The sequence below is a fragment of the Lithobates pipiens genome, unplaced genomic scaffold, assembly GCF_037356315.1.
Source record: "Lithobates pipiens isolate NorthernLeopardFrog02 unplaced genomic scaffold, aLitPip1_a1.2 Scaffold_8, whole genome shotgun sequence".
Classification (NCBI taxonomy): Eukaryota; Metazoa; Chordata; class Amphibia; order Anura; family Ranidae; genus Lithobates; species Lithobates pipiens.
The window spans coordinates 285,179,849-285,199,078 of record NW_027507903.1 but is presented as its reverse complement, the minus strand read 5'-3'; the positions used below and the strand labels follow the sequence as shown (position 1 = coordinate 285,199,078).

At 39.3% G+C, this 19,230-nt stretch overlaps 1 protein-coding gene across 5 annotated transcripts in view; it reads left to right on the top strand.

Annotated features, from left to right (window-relative positions):
* The window catches only part of ANO4 (anoctamin 4), a 320,816-nt gene that overhangs the window by 233,723 nt on the left and 67,863 nt on the right, over positions 1-19,230 (top strand). For all 5 annotated transcript variants that reach the window (XM_077472273.1, XM_077472272.1, XM_077472275.1 and 2 more), the window contains 2 exons: positions 11,500-11,621; positions 13,477-13,611. In XM_077472273.1, coding sequence (XP_077328399.1) covers positions 11,500-11,621; positions 13,477-13,611 — 257 coding nt within the window. The remainder of the gene's footprint in view (positions 1-11,499; positions 11,622-13,476; positions 13,612-19,230) is intronic.

The following is a 19,230-nucleotide window of genomic DNA, read 5'->3' as shown; positions in this document are numbered from 1 at the left end:
TAAGGGGGAATGATCTGATATCCCCCTTGGGCCATACTGTACTGCCTCCACCAAGGCCAGAGCTTGGGTGTTCACCAGAGCCATATCAAGTCTAGATAAAGTGAAATAAGACATTGAAAAACAGGAGTATTGTCGCTCCAGCGGGTAACGAGTACACCACGAGTCATATAAGACTACTTCACATAGGAAGCGAGATAGCCTCGTCCCATTCCCCACCATTGTTGGAGTTACCGTTGGAAATCTATCTAAGGACTTGTCTAGAACCTCGTTGAAATCCCCTACTACTATAATGGGTATATCAGGTTTATCTGTTATAAATGATATTAACTCATGTAAAATCTCCAACTTAAATGGAGGTGGAACATATATATTTGCTATCACATATGGATTATTTTCCATACGGCAATATAAAAAAATGTAGCGACCCTTTGTGTCTATACAATTATTATAACAGGAAAATAAAATCTACCTGTCGATCAAAATGCTTACCCCTCTTGCATATGAGGAGAATACCGAATGGAATTGAGTTTGGAATTTCCGACCACGGAAGAGCGGGACCGTCTCAGCAGTCAAATGTGTCTCCTGCAAGCAAAGCAAACCGGGCCCTATGCCCTCTAATGCTAATAATACCACAGCTCTCTTGGTCGGATCTCCCAAACCCCGGACATTCCATGACATTATCCTAATTCTTTTTGCCTGCATCACATCTTAGCAGCCTATGTAATGGGCGAATTTAAACAGAGAAAAAAAAGAGTAAAAGAAAAAGAAAAGAAGAGTGAGAGACCTTCCCTTTCCCATACAGTTACAATCGTGCCACTCCCAAATGCATAAGTTAAGTTTTTACCCCCCAAATTATAGTGCCTTCTCCCACCTCCTCCCAGGAGGTAGATCTTGAATCTTATGTATACATGAATTAGTGCAATATTTTCCACCCTTCCCTCGCTATCCCTCCCAAATCCTAAACTCAGATCCCCCCCCTCCCCACCTTCCTATCTTGCCCTACACAGCTCCCCACTAGGGGTTGACTTGTGACCTTCTTACACCCCATCACCCACTTACTTACACTATTTCTAATTGATACTTCAATAGAAAACCAAACCCAAAACGAGGAGCACAAGTGCACCCCTCCACAGACATCCATATACATTCTTTTAAACTCAATCCCTCTCAGTGCAACCCCCCCTACTCCTTTTGATACATAAAATAAACATACAAAAAAAAATTCATCCCCCGCTTGACAAATTACAAACCATAAGATTTATTAAATCGTGAAAAACATCGTGAAAAACAACCCAATTATGTAGGTCTATAACTCGTTTCTGTTACCCTCTAGCCATTGGGCTGTCTCCCTCGGTGTATTGAAAAAAAACTTCCTACCGAGTGCTGTTACCCTAAGGCGAGTTGGATAGAGTAGAGCATAATCTATCTTATACTTAATCATACTCCACTAAACTGGAATAAATTTGGCTCTTCGTTTCTGAAGATCTGGCGAGAAATCAGGGTATAAAGAGACCCTAGCCCCCTCACATCTAATGTCACCCTTCTCCCTGGCTTCTCGAAGTAAGGACACTTTATCATGGTAGTTAAGAACTTTGATCAATATAGGCCTAGGATGGTCCCCCATGTGGTGAACTTTAGCTGGAGTTCGATGTGCACGTTCTATTGCGAATAGGGGACTGAAAGCAGTGACCCCAAAAAGATCCCGGAACCACCCCTCTAGAAAACCTTTTAAATTAGTGCCCTCACAATGCTTGGGGAGTCCTATCACCCTAATATTGTCTCTTCGGCTCCTGTTTTCCATCTCATCCAATTTAGCCGCTTGACTGTTGATCATATTTTTAAGAGATGCGACTTCTTGCTTCACAGGACTCAGCTCGTCCTCAATCACACCTACACGTTCCTCAAGATCGGAGGTCCTTAAAATAGTCCTATTTAATTCTTGTCTCATAGATAGTAATTCCTCTTTAATAGATCTCAACTGGCTATCAAAGCTAGACATTGAGACTTTACATTCTTTAATCGCATTCAGTATGTCTCTTAATGTAGGCTCCCCCTCCAGCATAGCAGGTGTAGGTGTATAGTTACTAGCTGACGTATCGCTCGCTTCTGTGTTTGCATTGACTATTACAGTTTTTCCTCCCGCTGATCCCTTAGTACCACCAGGTTTAGGAACCAATGGGGTGAGAGGGTTAGTCGCAGAATGTCCTTGGCTCTTTCTGTCTCCAGACGAGTTTTTAGAATCTTTATTCTGTAGAATATTCTGTTGGCTACCTGTCTTTGAGGGTGAAACAAGGCCCGGGTGTGCGTATCGCTCTAGTTTTGCGGCCGCAGTCAGAGCCATATGATTGGCTTTATCCTTAGCCGAGCGGGTGATTTGAGACCCCTCCAAGGGAGGTTGCTCTTCAGGAGATCTTTTCCTGGACATGATTAGCTTTGGATAAAAACTGGGATTTTTCCCACTAGGGCTTCAATAGACCACCGTGACACTCCCACCCAAAATATCCAAGAGTAACCCACTCCTGGAAAGGAGGGAGGCTAAAAGCGATAAGCTGAGGGGTAGCTCCGCAAGCTGAAAACTTCTCAGCACTATTTGATCGTAGTGTAAACAAAATATAAGGCAATTATATAGGAAGCACCGCATACGACTTAAGCTTGAATCTTAGAAAGCGATACGGAGGGAAACAGCAGTGCGGAAGTACGTTACACTACTAGCAAATGTGACGAGAAATAAACATTTAGTAAAAAATAAATAAGTAATCTTTTTCAAATGTTTTTATTGAGATTTTTAGCAGAGTTAGTTACAACAAGGGTTACAAAACAAAAAAAAATAATATATAGTAATAAAAGTAACATAACACAGTATAATGTAGTGACAGGGTTTTCTCAGCATAATATAGCATAGAAACAAATAATCCACAATAAAGAATAAAGTAGTATTCCTAAGTATCTAATATTCATAGTCATAAAGGGACTCGAACAAGAGTAAGTCTCTTAGAATTTGTATAATAAAGTCCGTAATATAATTATTGTAAGATTTATAAATAGCGATATGGATAATGGCCACTTCTGTACCCCAAGACACCCCTCACAGGGATCTATCTGTGTCTTGGAGTACCTAGGCCAACATCCTAAAGGAAATTCAAACACAGTAGTTATCTTTTATGAAGGAAAATAAAGATCTATTCTTACTCCGCAGCTCAATTCAGATAAACAAATATGTGATATATTTGTCACTTTGCTATGAAATTATTTTTAAAGCCATCCAAAAAAAAAATATTAAAACGCACAGGAGTTCTTTCTTCTATATGATTAAAGAATCAGCATTATCTAAATTGTGGAAGTATAATTTTTGTACCATGTACTCCAAGGTTCCCATAGTTGTTGTTCCTTAATATATAGGGATTTGTCATTAGGAAATAACAATTCATAGGAGTGGTGGAGTTGGATTAATTCTATAACTTCTGTCATAGTAGGAAGAGAGTCAGTTTTCCATTTTCTAGTTATGGATAGTCTCGCAGCTAAAAGTATATGTGTTACTACTTTACGATATTGTTTGGGAATCGTATGTAAATTCATATTCAGAATGGCTAGTTCTGGTGGAAGTTGAAGGACAATACCTGTTACGGAAGTGAGTAAATGGGAGATTGCCTGCCAGTAGTTATGTAAGCTTGGGCAGTCCCACATAATATGAAATAGGGTCCCCAATTGGGTACAATTTCTCCAGCAATTAGGTGACGAGTTCCCCTTGAATTTTGCTAGGATATGTGGAGTCAGGTATTGTCTTTGAACAATTTTTTGTGCCAGTTCCCATAGTGTAACACATGCAGTGGCCCTATATATGCTTCGTAGGGAAGCCATCCATTGTTTAATTGAAAAGTCTTGCCCCAAATCTTGTTCCCATTTAAGGAAGGAAGGTAGTTTGCTGGGTATGTTTTTTTCCCCTAGAATTGGGTATATTGTAGCTACTCCTTTCTGTGAGGTGGCATGGTTATTGAGGAAAGACCATATTTTAACCGGGATTGAAGCTCTGAGTTGTGGATTGTGTAGCAGACACTTTTCTATTTGAATATATGTAGATCGCTCAGAATTCGGAAGCTGTAATTCATTACTTAACTGAGAAAAATACTTTAATGAGCCCTGTTGGAAGAAGGAACCAAGTTTGATATCCCCACCCAAATTCCAGTCGTGTATTTGTACGCCAGGAATTAATGTTGGTATAATTGTTAGAGGAGGGTTTAACACCGTGATTGGAGTTTTATCCCATTTGTATGTGATGATTCTCTGCCAAGAGTGTAGCGTCGCTTTCACCGTTGGTGGGTATTGAGCTGTAATTGTGGACTTTTTAGAATTTTCCTACTAAGTAACCAGAATTGCATATTAGGCTGTCGTGTGATGTCTTTCTCAATTTGTCCCCATAAAGTTTTAGGAGTAGGCAAGAACCATTCTTGCAATTGGGTCAAAAGAGTTGCGTCATAATAATCCTGTAGATCAGGTACGGTCGCACCACCTATATTTCTATGTTTAATTAGTATATGGTATGCGCAACGGGATTTTTTGCCATTCCATAGATATTTTCCCAAACTGCTTTGTAAGGATTTAAAGTAGTATTTAGGGATACATATTGGAAGGGACCTGAGTTGATATAATAATTTTGGTAAGGTCATCATTTTGAAAGCTGCCAGGCGACCAGCCCATGTAAATTCGAATTTACTAAGTGTTGTCAGATCTGTTTCAAAATGTTTCTTAAATGGTAAAAAGTTTGTTTTAAATAACTGTTTTGTTTTGTTAGTGAGAGTGATTCCTAAGTAAGAAATCCCCTCGTCTTTCCAGTGGTAGGGGTATTTATTAGACAATAACTGCCTGGTTGTGTTATCTAATCCTAGGTCTAAAATATTGGACTTAGTTTCATTGATTTTATAATATGATGCTGCTCCAAATGTCGTTAGTATATTTTGGAGATTCGGGAGAGATGAAATAGGATCAGACACTATAAGCACTATGTCATCTGCGAACAGACTTATTTTATTATCTATTTGCCCAATTTTTATACCAGATAGTTTTGTGTCAGATCGTATACGTTCTGCTAGAGGTTCGATGGCTAAATTAAATATTAAAGGAGATAAGGGGCAACCTTGTCGTGTTCCATTCGAGATGCCAAAGGGCCTAGACATCATATCATTTGTGTATACTCTCGCTGAGGGGCCCTTATACAGTGCAAAAATTGCCGATAAAATATTTCCATGAAAGCCGAATTTTAAAAGCACTGACTGTAAATAGCCCCAATGGACCCTATCAAACGCCTTCTCTGCATCCAAAGAAAGGAGCAGAGAAGGCGTTTGATGTCTCTCAGTGAAGTGTATAATATCAATCAGACGTCTTGTTGCATCTGAAGATTGTCGACCTTTAGTAAAGCCAGATTGATCTTTGTGAATGAGGTCTGGTATGTAGTTCATCAGTCGATTCGCTATTGCTTTGGCTTATATTTTGATGTCAATGTTCAATAATGAAATCGGTCTGAAATTTTGGGGAGCACTGGGATCTTTGCCTGGTTTCGGCAGTGTTATGATCAAGGCCTGAAGCATCTCAGCCGGAAATTCTGATTTGGATGCCGCTTCGTTAAAAAGTGAGCATAAGTGGGGAGCCAGTATATCTCGAAGTAATTTATAGTATTCTCCTATCATTCCATCTGGGCCCGGAGATTTATTGTTGGGCAGGGAGTCTATAGTTCTAGCAATTTCTTCCACTGAAAGTGGGACGTTAAGATCAGAGATTTGATCAGTAGTTAATGATGGGAGACTAATAGTATCTAAGAAATCACTTATTATCTTTGGGGTAGGTGTGGGAGTTTGAGAATCATCTTTAAGATTGTAAAGGGAGCTATAATAACAGCTAAATGCATTCGCTATGTGTTGGGGGTCTTGCAATTTTTCTCTAGTAATAGGGTGGTATAGATATGGAATCTTTGATTTGGAATATCTGCCTTTGATCCGAAGTGCCATGTTTTTTCCTGCTTTGTTGCTAGTATGGTAATATTTAGCTTTAAGTTTTCTAGTATGTTTTTCAAATGTATCCAATAAAGTCGTTCTGAGTTCCTGTCGTAATATTTGTAGTTTAGTTTTCAGTTGTTGTGATGGGTGAGATTGGTTTTGGGAATCTAATGTTTTAATGTCAGCAGTAAGTTTCTCAATGAGTTTCGTTTTATTTTTCCTGAATTGAGCATTCAGTTGCATTAGGATTCCCCTACTAAATGCTTTATGAGCACCCCATAGGGTGGCGGAGTCTGACACCGATCCCACATTATATTTAAAGAATTCAGTTATCTGGTTTTGTATAGCTGTAGCATAGGTAGGCATTTTGATAAGATATGCATTTGTTCTCCATAGAAAATGGGTCGTTTGAGAGTGTTTAGGTAGAATAGTCATACTAATTGGGGCATGATCAGTCCAAGTGATGGGTGCAATGTCAGACTCCCTCACCCGCTGCAATAACCACTTATCCGTAAAAATATAATCGATATGAGTATAGGTATTATGTACCAGGGAATGATATGTGTATTCACGATCTCCAGGATGATGGCATCTCCATACATCATAGAGATCGCTTTTATTCAAAAAAAATTTAAGTGCACAGTTGGTTCTGGTTTTGGGATTAGAAGTGTCTAGTTCTTGTTCATGTATTGTGTTGAAGTCTCCACAAATTATTAAGGCACCTTTTTGGCATTTACCTATTTTTCTCATCAGGCCATTCAGAAAATGGGATTGCCTTTTATTAGGCGCATACACATTTACCAATGTAGTAAGTGTATTATCAATGGTACATATTAATATGAGGTATCGTCCATTGGTATCTACAATAGATTCATGCAATTGAAAATTAACTGAATGATGTATGGCAATAAGTACTCCTCTTTTTTTCTGTTGGCCTGATGCTGTAAATATGTGAGGAAAGTTCTTATGGGTGCAAGTGGGAGTAGCGCCTGTTTTGAAATGGGTTTCTTGTATACACAATATTTGACATCGCTGGGTGTTAGCCATTTGCCACATCAACGCTCTTTTTGCTGGATGGTTAAGACCATTAGTATTTAAAGATATTAACTTTATACTCATAAAAGGATATTAATAAGATGGAAAAAGTAAGTACATACTAGCCTGATAATAGCTTTAAATTCTACTTCCATGTGAACAATCTGTAGTCTGAAATGACTATGAATGTCCAAAAATTTAGTGACTGAAAAGTTTTGATTCAAATTTTGTAGGTTCACAACATACCTGTCCCTTTGAATGCTATGAGTTGTGTATAGGATACTGTGAAGAAAAAAATAAAAGTAAAAGCACAAACAAAAATATAACCAAACATTAAACTTAACTTGCAGTGGTAAACATTTCAATGTATACTGCAACATTAGAATGGGGAATTAGTTCAAAGGTCAGCTGTTCCAAAGATTTAGTATCGCACGGCACGGCGGGCAAGCTGATAGATCGGTTTCCTATAGATAGGATTGTATTTTGACCGGATCTAGTCAATGAAAGCTAATGCCATTGTGGCGTAAGTTTCTCCGGATTATTCTTAGCTCTGATAGGTGGAGTTGGTTCGGGGATAATACCCCATGCGTAAAGTAACTTAATGCCTTGTTCCACCGAAGTGATTGTATGGTAGGTGTCGTTCTTCTGTATCAGTAGTTTAGATGGTTGTTTCCAACGGTATTCAATTTTATGATTACGCAGAGCTTTTGTAATCGTGGAAAGTTGTCTTCTCATATCTAGAGTATGTTTAGACAAGTCAGCATAAATCTGGATTGCATTATATGGTTGTGGAAGTTGTCCTAGATGTCACACTTTATATAGGATTTGTTCTTTAACATGGTAGAAGTGTACTCTAAGTAGTACATCACGTGGTATCTGTGGAGGGAGAAATGGCGGTTTCGGAATCCGATGGATACGATCAATTGTGAGCTCTAAGGCTGGTATAGCTGGCAGCAAGTTGGAGAATAAGTCAGTGGCATATTTTTTAAGATCAGACTGCTGTATATTTTCAGGGATACCCCTGATTTTGAGATTGTTCTTCCTTGAGCGGTCTTCTAAATCTGCAATTTTAAATTTAAGCCACTCTTTTTCAGCTTTATTTTCTTCATGAGCATCTATTAAATCATTAATAGTATTGGTCATGTCTCCCATAGAGTTCTCAATAGTGTGTACTCTTTCACCTAAGGAGTTCACTGCTTTGGAGAATTGATTTGTGAGTTGTAAAATATCCGTATGAAGCGAAGTATGTAAAGTTAATAGCATTTCTTTTAATTGGGTGTCCAGAATAGGCTGGTTATTAGTGGGGAATGCGGCTATAGGTGAAGCTTTAGGAGTTATGACTGTGTTATCTTGACTAATATGAGGTATTTTATAGCTTACCTCCTGGCCTGTGAAATCCAGTTTGATATGAGTTTTAGCCGGGCTGCGACATGTAGGGCTGAGGTAATCTTCCTCATGAGGAGATTCCAGATGTGTTTTCTGAGGTGATTCTTCTAGAGCAGCATCAGGCCTGTCAGTGTATTGCGCTCTCCCTGAGGAGGCTGTTCCTGGTACAGCAGCTGTGAGAGGATCTGTGCCATCTTTTTTTCTCCCTCCCGCTGACTGAGAGGAGAATGTCGTTAGTTTTTTTCATTTTCCGTTCGTCTTTCCGCTTTTTTGACATCACCTTCGGATTCAGGAACTCTTCCGTTGTCTGTTCGTATCTTTTTTACCGATATTCGCTGTGAATTGTCGCTAATATGCCCGTTCGTGTCACAGAGCTCTCTCACAGAGCTTCCATTCAGCTCATGCGCTGGCCACGCCCCCCTAAATAAGTAATCTTAATCACTTTAACCCCTAACAGGATATCTCAAAGCAGCAAAAAGGATGTATGCAATAATTATATGGTAGATAATGTTATAATGTTATAAACGCAAAACTGTCAAATGAGGCGGTGCAGTCCAGCAGAGAAAAAAAAAGGGATAACTATGAGATAGCATTGGGGTCTATGCCCTCAATCTATTTAATACCACTCTCCTATATGTTATTCAGATAATTAAATCAGTTAAGTCAGGGCAGCAAGTTTCATCCAAATGTACAAGTAAATACAAAACAACACCGCAAAGATGGTTCTCTATGGACAGTCCTCATCTCAGCATAGACCTGGAACGCCAACCGACAGGTCTCGTAGCACAAGTTGTTACCTCTGTGGCGTGAAGGACGGCAGCGTGAGGAGACCTCATCTCACAGCGGCAGTAAGAAGCGATGTTGCAGGGATGCGGATGATGCTCGAAATCTCGCGTTATCCTCTGCGAGACTCACAGCCCCTTCTCCACCAATAGCTTACCACGCCAACGAGACCGACCCCAGCCCAACAGCTCCCGAAGCCCGGAAAGCGGCGGAGCCCGATCAGCTCGATCAGCCCGACCAGATGAGCGGCATCCGCACAGGCAGGGGGACCATCCAGAAACAAGGTAGGGGGGCCGCTCCTCCAGTCTCCTCCAGTCTCCAGCAGCCCGAGTGGTGAGGGGTCAAAGCAGCGGCTCGAGCAGGGCAGGGTGGAGAGGGGGAGAGCTACACCATGCTCTCACTCCTCACTCATTCACACTCCCACTCACGTCCGGTCACGCCCCTCTGAGTCTTAGTTCATTTTTAATCCAATACTAGGGTACGCCAATTTTATCTAAGGAGAATTTGTTTGGATAACTACCATTACTGGATGTTTTTTAAAGGTGCAACCTTCAATGTTTGCTTTATTGCCTAATACAATGGCAGCTTCCATTTTTCTTTCATTATACACTCACCGACCACTTTATTGGGTACACCTTGCTAGTACTGGGTTGGACCCCCTTTTGCCTTCAGAACTGCCTTAATTCTTCATGGCATAGATTTAACAGGGTGTTGGAAACATTCCTCAGAGATTTTGGTCCATATTAACATGATAGCATCACGCAGTTGCTGAAGATTTGCTGGCTGCACATCCATGATGCAAATCTACCATTCCACCACATTCCAAAGGTGCTCTATTGGATTGAGATCTGGTGAGATGGTTTGAGCTTTGAGATGGTGCATTATCCTACTGGAAATAGCCATCAGAAGGTACATTGTTGTCATAAAGGAATGCACATGGTCAGCAACAATACTGAGACAGTGGCATTTAAACGATGCTCAATTGGTACTAAGGGGCCCAAAGTGTGCCAAGAAAATATCCCTGACACATTACATCACCACTACCAGCCTTAACCGTTGATACAAGGCAGGATGCATTCATTCTTTCATGTTGTTTACGCCAAATTCTGACCCTACCATCTGAAATATACAAGGAAAAGAGAGCTCACGACTGCCCTAGTGTAATTCCTTTTTAATGATAAAAATGCAAAATCAAACAATAGAGGATTGCACTCACAAACATGGGACTTAGATCGCATGTACAACAGGTTGTATGTCTCCCTTCCTGGCCTGTATAATTGGGCTGGCTTCCAAGAACGAGGAGTGGTGATGGTATGAGAAGTCACTGCGGACTCTGTTTCCCCATCTCGTCAAGCTGCGTCTGCTGTAGGGCACACGCGCGGTCCAGCCGGCGCTTTGTGGCGTCACTCGTGGCTGGAGAGGAAAGACAAGGTGAGTGAGATGTCTCCTCTTTAGCTAACAAAAAAATGGTTGCCAAGACTACGTGTTTCGGAGGCAAAGCCTCCTTCTTCAGTGACCTAGAAATAGTTGTGCGTGAAAATCCCAGTTGATCAGCAGTTTTTGAAATACTCAGACCAACCCATCTGGCACCAACAGCCATGCCACATTCAAAGTCACTTAAATCCCTTTATTTCCCATTCTGCTCGTTTTGAACTTCATCAAGTCATCTTCCCCACCTCTAGATGCCTACATGCATTGGGTTTGCTGCCATGTGATTAGCTGATTAGCAATTTGTGTTACCAAGCAATCGAACAGGTGTACCTAATAAAGTGGCTAAAGAGTGTATGTTCCCTTTGCATTACAGATCATTGTAAACCTGTCATGGGAGGAATTTGGGGTTGCTACAGCTGACCTCTTTCTAAAAATGTTAGTTGTCTGGTTGTTATGGTTACCGCCAGCTTCATTTATATTTGAGTCACGATTATGGAGATCGTTATAGTCAGAAAAAAAGTTAGATATCCTACATACTTGTTCTGAGACTCAATGTATTGAAATAAAAGGGTCAATGTGACTGAACCTGGCAACATGATGAATCAACAATGATAGCTTCCATGCTTCTTTGAGTAAAGAATCCCTTTTAGATTGTTTTCATACAAAGATTAGTGATGTATAGTGTGCTGAAGAAATGGTAAACATAGCAATGGCCCCTGTATATATCTGCAACCAAAATTTTGCCTCGTGTAGTAAACCCTCTGTGTCTGTTAGAAATTTGGGAAGTTTAGTATGTTGGCTTAGTTAGCTTTGTGATAATAAATTCTCATGATTCCCGGTTAACAAACATGAATCCTGTTTCTGATCTGCATTTAAGGGAAGCTATAGAAGTAAGAACTCAATCAAGACCCATGGAGCAGACAATCACCGTCACCTTCTTTTTGAGTGTTGGGCTTCCTGGGGAGTGTGGTATAAATATCAGCCCCTGGATCTTGTACGGTGAGTTCTTTTGAGGTGTACACTTGTGTTGTGAATATGTTTCTAAGAAACTATTTTTGGATTTCACTTTTTTTTTTCCAGCATTTTAACAAATTGGAAATTGTGTTAACTGCAATGATTACTCTCAGACTGGCATGAAGTGTATGAGTGTGGTAGATTTATTAGATTGTGAGCTCCTTTGGGGGGAGAAGGTCCAAAAAATGGATTAGCTCTATATAAATACTGGAACTAAATATACAAATCCACAGGCTAGTTGTTTTGCACCGTTATTTTGAGTTGTCTCTGGATCCCAATGAGAACTATTCAAATGTTGCTTGTGTTACATGGGAGTGTGTCTACAAATTTTCATAGATTTCAAAGAAATATTCTCACAACCACAGAACGTTTTTTTTAAAAAAGAATAATTTGTGCAGTATCTTAATGTGAAAATGACTACTTAGCACTCTTTGCCACCTGCTTCTGGATGCTGTTAAATGTCAAATCCAGGTGAAACTTTTTTCTTGGATGGCATGCAGAAGGGTTTTAACCTGGCAGGTGTTTATTTTTGGCTTTGTTGCTTTTGAAGAAATGTCCTCTTGATTTATGTCTAAACAGATGTTAGAACAGAAGGTTAAGGGATTTGTCCAGGGCCTTCCTTTTAAAAACTAAAGGAGATTCGAACTATTCCCCATTGCATCCAAACCCAAACCTTGCATTTTTACTGTGAATTTCAGTAGCCTGTCTCTTGAGGAGTGGAACAATATTTGATGAGGTAAAATTCAGGAGGAAAAATACCAATTCATTAGAAACAAAAGCTTTCAACAGTTATTGAGCATTTCATAGATATGACTGCACACCTATGTGATGTTAAATTATTCTGATGGGAACATTATGAGATAAACATTTAAGGGCATACAGGTAAAATAGTTCATACAGTACATCTTGGTTAACTGACCCTATTGAATCCAAAGAACCTCCATTCCAACAAGCAAACTTTATCACTGGATACAACGGATGTTTCATCAGCCTTACTTTCAGAAAGAAAAAAATATAAATATATACATGTTTTATAGATCAATTTTACTGTTTTGCCTTACACCATGAAAAGGTATGCTTTAATGATGTTTGACTATGAAAATTATACCCTAAACTAATTGCCTCTAATCGTAGGGTTGTAGCGCTTCATATTGGCCATTGGTCTTTTCACTTGCTGCATTTCTCTTTTAGCTTCATAGGCAGAAAATATGACAGCACACCTATGTGATGTTAAATTATATATGTGAATTGAACATTTTGATGAGAACATTATGAGATAAACATATGAGGGCAAAAACAGGTAAAATAGCTCATGCATCTTGGTGAAATTACCATATTGTGTCAAAAGAACCGCCATGCCAACAAATTTTAACACTGGACGCAGCTGGTTTCATCAGGGTTGTGTCTCTTCATACTGGCCAGCAGTCTTATGCCTGCTGCATTTTCTCATCTTGTTTCAAAGGCTGAGGGTCTTTATGCCTGCTGCATTTTATTTCATATTTTCATAGGCCAAGGGTCTTTATGCCTGCTGCATTTTATCTTCTAGTTTCAAAGGTCAGTGGTGCTTATGCTTGCTGCATTTTCTTTTCTAGCTTTCCATCTTTTTCCAAAAAGGATGAACATACTATTTAGATGCCCGGGCCCTTATATACAACCTTTGATCTTATGTTATTTACTGTGCCTTTATTTATCTTCCAGGACAACAGCACAAATATTTCTGGTCACTCTGCTACTTTTTACCAGCTAATGTATGTTTCTCCTATGGCCTTGTGTGCTAAGCTACTATATAATAACCACATATTATGAAGCTCATGCATTGTTCTTTATATTTGTGTTACAGGAGGTATTTTGGTGAGAAGATTGGCCTATATTTTGCATGGCTGGGCTGGTATACAGGAATGCTGTTCCCAGCAGCAATAATTGGATTATTTGTTTTCCTGTATGGAATGTTTACACTGGATAGCTGCCAAGTCAGGTAATCCTTATTTTCTGCATTGTTAATACATTTACTAAGATAGACCGAGTTAAACAAGTTTGCAAAGTGCCTGCAAATGTGCACATATATCATTCACTTTAAGCATGATTCATGTTATCTATTAAAACTTTAAGGCCCCTTTCTCATGGGTTGGACATTGGCAGGAGTCCGCCTGCACATCCGGGAATCTGTCCACTGATCCCCCCTGAGCAGGTGGATGGCTTGTCCATGTCTGCTCCCCGAACACTGACACTGCCGGCTGTCAACTCTGGGTGGTCATACCGTTTACACCCAATGGCCATCCAATCTGGTAGACAGATGGAGAACCCCATCCATTTGTTTTTAGGAGATAGGATCAAATCCAGTGTTGGTGGGTGTCAATGGACACCTCCACTCCATAGAGGGCAATTGATGGTCCTATTGGGTCTGCCTAAAAAACTGACGGGTGGACCCGATCAATCTACCCATGTGAAAGGGGCGTAAAGCTGCAATACTTCCTTCATGTCTGTGCCTGAGTGAGCCTTTTGGCCTCAAAATCAGGAATGCTAAACCAAATGGGGTTGATTTACTACAACTAGAGAGTGATAAATCTGGTGCAGCTCTGTATAGAAAGCAATCAGCTTCCAGTTTTTTTTTGTAAAAGCTTACTTGAATAAGCTGAAGTTAGAAACTGATTGACTACCATGCACAGCTGCACCGGATTTTGCACTCTCCGTTTTTATTAAATCATCAACAATATGTCCATATAATGAGACTATTCAGATATATTTTGACAAACACAGTCCAAAAAACTAGGATGCAGGTCCTGATTTTGTTTTAAGAAGTTTGAGACATTTGGTAAACTGGAGCACTAGTTATGTCTTTGTAGGTCACTCTGCGTGCTGAGCAGAGGTTTTTCAGAAGGCTGAAAATATAGAAGGCTACAATCATACCTCTGTACTGTGTTTTAGTGGAGTGCATTAAAAGAAAACCCTGCTAGCTGCATGCCTTCTGTCATTTAAATCAAAACATTCCTTCTATAACCCATGCAAATAAAAGTCATTTAAAATGTGTCTCTCATTGCGGCAACGCTGAATGAAAAGTGCAGGGCTGTGAACATAGCCTAAAATCTTGGAGCTGTGCGTTCCTTTTTTTTCTGTCTGTTGCTACTAAAACAAGAAAGATGTAGAGATGCTTAGCACAGCTTGGCGTCTCGCCTGGTCATGGGGATTGCCCAGTGCTGAGTAAGTTCAAAGCATTTGAAAAGAGAACAAGAGTGAAGTACATACAGCCTATACTAAGACTAGAGAAGCTGTCTTGTGCCTGTTTCCAAATTTATCCGCTCAGTAGTAAGCACCAAGAAAGTACCAATGTGTCTGTATGAACTTTCCCTACTTCGTTCTCACCATCCAGAAGTAAAGGATTGCAGAGGGGATGATGGACAACGTAACAAAACATGTGTTTTATTTATAACGCTGAAAATAGGGCTGGCAATAGTACAGAAAATTGCGCTGATGATAAACCCTAGCTCTGTTTTTGGCCTCTGCCCTGGTGTGATCTTTTCCTGCTACATTCTCAATGAAAAAAGAGAAGAGAACCGAGTTTAGGAATTACCACTGCTAATACCAATACACACAGAAGCTCTCATTCAAGCATAGGCTCTGTAATTAAAATGGACCTCCAGACAGAGAACCTTTTCTTATTTCTTTTTTGTAATCATGGGAACTGCGGCTCACGCTAGTGTTGCTTATCCATCCCCTCCTCTCCCATTGTCTATTCACAGAATTTGTATTTTGTAAATGGGTCACAGAATACAAGCTATAGCTGAAGTAGGATGGAAATATAGTGAAAACTTTAATATCCAGCATAAAAAAAAGTAGGTTTTTAGTGTAAACAGAAGTGATTTGGACACGGAATAAACAGCAGGGGTTACTTTTTTTTACATAACAGAAATGAGAAAAGTGCCTGGAGTTCCACTGTAAGCACTTATTGTCACAAACTTTTGTCATCTCTTTATTAATAGTAAAGCCTCATGTACACTCGGCAGAAAAATCACCGCTTTTACAGTCATTTGGCATTTTTTTTTCTCAGCCGGTAAACATATGCAAAATGTAGCTTTAGACATGGAGAAAAGGCATTCAAATGAGCTGAGGAAATGCTTAGCGTGCATGAGGCCTAATGAAATGGCAAAATAATTATTTTATATATTGCAGCAACACAATTAAAAGATTTTCTAGCTTTCACCTTGGAGGGGTGGTTCACTAGTAAGGGGGATCTCACAACTTGAAATTAAAAGGTTGGATGTGGATGTAGACATCAATGCCTGTGTAGATAACTCATAGTCAGCAGGTATTGGGGTGGATTACCCTTAGGCCGCGTACACACGGGCGGATTGTCTGGCCAACTAAGTTCGTCAGACAATCCGACAGACAGTCCGTCCTACTTTTGAATGAACGGACTTGACCACACACGACGAACAGACAGTCCGCTGAAAGCTTGCGCGATGACGTGTACAGCACGTACGACGGGACTAGAAATTCGACGTCCAATACACTGCAATGCAACCTTCGGCCGTGTAAATCCTTTCTGAGCATGCGCCATACTTAGTCCGTCCAACTTGCCTACTCACGAGCGGACTGTCCGCTGAAACAAAGTTTGGACGGACTGTATTACGGAAATTCCGAAAGACTTAGTCCGCCAGACTGTCCGCTGAAAAAGTCAGCTGAAGCCCACACACGAGCGGATTGTCCGCTGAAACACGTTTCAGCGGACTAAGTTGGACGGACAATCCTCTCGTGTGTACGCGGCCTTAGATTAATATCATATGTGGAAGAATTGCAATGTATGTTGCTCACTAAGTTTGTCTGACTATGTAAATACCTTTGGAACCATTTTTTGTTTGGGTTTAGGAGTAAAGTTAATCATGTATGTACATTATCAGGTATTATCTGGACTCCAGGAGGGTATTTACCTTAGCCCCAAATAATAGATACTATGTAAAATTAAAATGATCTACATATTATTATTATTTTTTTATTTACTATTGTATAATGTTTAGAGGCTGGATTATGGAGTCTTTATTCATTTTCCTTTGTATTCTTATTTTTTTATTATTTTATGACAATTACACCCCTCAGGATGACTCTGATGAGTATTCTGGTGCAATATGTAGGGGCTTCCTGATGAGGGCAGTATGGCAGAGTGTATTTAATATGCTCTTAAAGAGAACCCATCTCTCCTCCATGTTCTTTGTTCTTAAGATTTTATCCAAATATATATCTTCTAGCAAGGTTAATAGTTTAGGGAAGTTGCCTCTTTTGAAATTCAGTGTCTTTATATTCCCCTTATTTGTGTGATTTATACTGAAGCCAATTGACCTATGATCGCTGTTTCCTTAAATTGCCCTATATTTCCTCATTTATGATCAGGTCTGTATTGTTGGTAATCAGTAGATCTAGTAATGCTTTGTTTCTAGTTGGTGCATCTACCATCTGACCCATGAAATTGTCCTGCAAGACATTTAGGAACTGGCGAGCCTTAGATGAATGTGTGGTATTTCATACTCACTCCAGGTCATTGGAAAACAAAACAAAACAGGCAACTAGCATTTTTAGGAGGAGAGATCAGCAATGGCAGTTTTTCTTTATCTTTGGTATAAAGAAGCTGGATATATATTACAGTACCCCAAAGACATTACAGTATTCTGGTTCTAGGAGGCTATTGTAATTGAATCTGTGGATGACACTTAGTTTCAGCTCCACGGTGATCGGTAAAGTACCTCATTATATTTACTCATTTTGATAGCATAAAAGCCTACAGTTTAACCTCTTTTGAACTACACTTTGATGTATTAGCTTTGCACTCATGACTCAGCAAGGTGCTCTCTTCATTTCTAGTATTAGAAGCAGTGGGTGGCTGGATTACAACAGTTTCTTTTCATTTTATACTGAAGCAGTTATGTGTACATTGTACTATTTTTCTTGTAATTGAGGAAAAGTAGAGCAAGCCATGTATAGCAAACTGCACTTTTGAGTATATCCTGATGTGACCAGAAAAGAACCTTTTGTGTGATGTGATCTCAATTAGATTTAATTCAGAGCTTTATAACCCTTCAAGATAAGGGTTTACTTGCTTCCTTTTTAAATAATAATTAAAGTTTTAAACCTTTACCTAAACTTTAATTCTTTTTCATATGACTTAAACACCATGTCCTGCATACCATAAAAAATGTCACATTAAGTTAACAGTGTAAGTGCAAACACTGTTTGCTGAGCTAAGAGATGAGGCAGGCAGTAGGAGTAAATGATAACTCTGGTCTGGCTGCTTTTCCAGTAGTTCTTCTGAAAGACTTATATATCCAGCCCTGGGTAGGGTGAATATATTCTCAGGTAGACAAACTGAGTTCAGGACAGGCAGAGCTAAAGCAGAACTTCACTCTTTCAATCAACATCAACTATTTTTAATCCTTACGCTACTAGCATTAGTGAATAGATACAGTAGGAAAGTATGATAATATTTACACGTTTTCATATTTCCTTTTATATTTCTTCAGTTACTTCCAGATTTTCAAGCCTTGGGAAATGATACCATACAGTGCCTTGAAAAATTATTCCTACCCCTTGAAATTTTCCACATTTTGTCATGTTACAAACAAAAACGTAAATGTATTTTATTGGGATTTTATGTGATAGACCAACACAAAGTGGCACATAATTGTGAAGTGGAAGGAAAATGATAAATGGTTTTCAACATTTTAAAAAAATTTTAAAATACTTTGTAGAACCACCTTTCCTTGCAATTACAGCTGCAAGTCTTTTTGGGGAAGTCTCTACGAGCTTGGCACATCTAGAGAGTGACATTTTTGCCCTTTCTTCTTTGCAAAATAGCTCAAGCTCTGTCAGATTGGCAGCGTCTGTAAACAGCAATTTTCAAGTCTTACCACAAATTCTCAATTGGATTTAGGTCTGCACTTTGACTGGGCCATTCTAACACATGAATATGCTTTGATCTAAACCATTCATTGTAACTCTGGCTGTATGTTTAGTAGGCTTGTGCAATTAGTTTCGTAACAAATCGAAATTCGGCCGAATTTTGCATCTTTCGGACATTTGGATGCATCCGAATGTCCGAATAAAAAAATAACGAATAACAACGATTACAAAAGAAATATAACAAATGAATTTGAATGAATTCGACATGATTCGGTAATTCTTTAAAGATCTAATGAAACAAAAGGTCAGCTCAAAGTAAATCTTATAGTCCAATCAGCTAATTAATTTTGTGCCGGGGGATGGATTACTGGCAAAGTGTATTCCTGAGAACTGAGTTAGAAGGGTGTTGTATTGTATTTGAGCCGAGGAGAAGAGATGTTGTCATTGTGTGTTTAAAGATTCAATAAACAAACGACTTTCCAAACTACGAATCATTATCACGAATGTCTATACATACATAAATAGCGAATTTCAAAGAATACGAACTAATGAATTTGACACTCTACGAATAATAACTAATTATCCGAAAACGTATTAACACAACATAACGAATATAACAGAAGAAATTATGTATTTTACGAATGACAACGAACCGAAACTAAACAAAATTTTCTGTTGTGCACAAGTCTAATGTTTAGGGTCGTTGTCC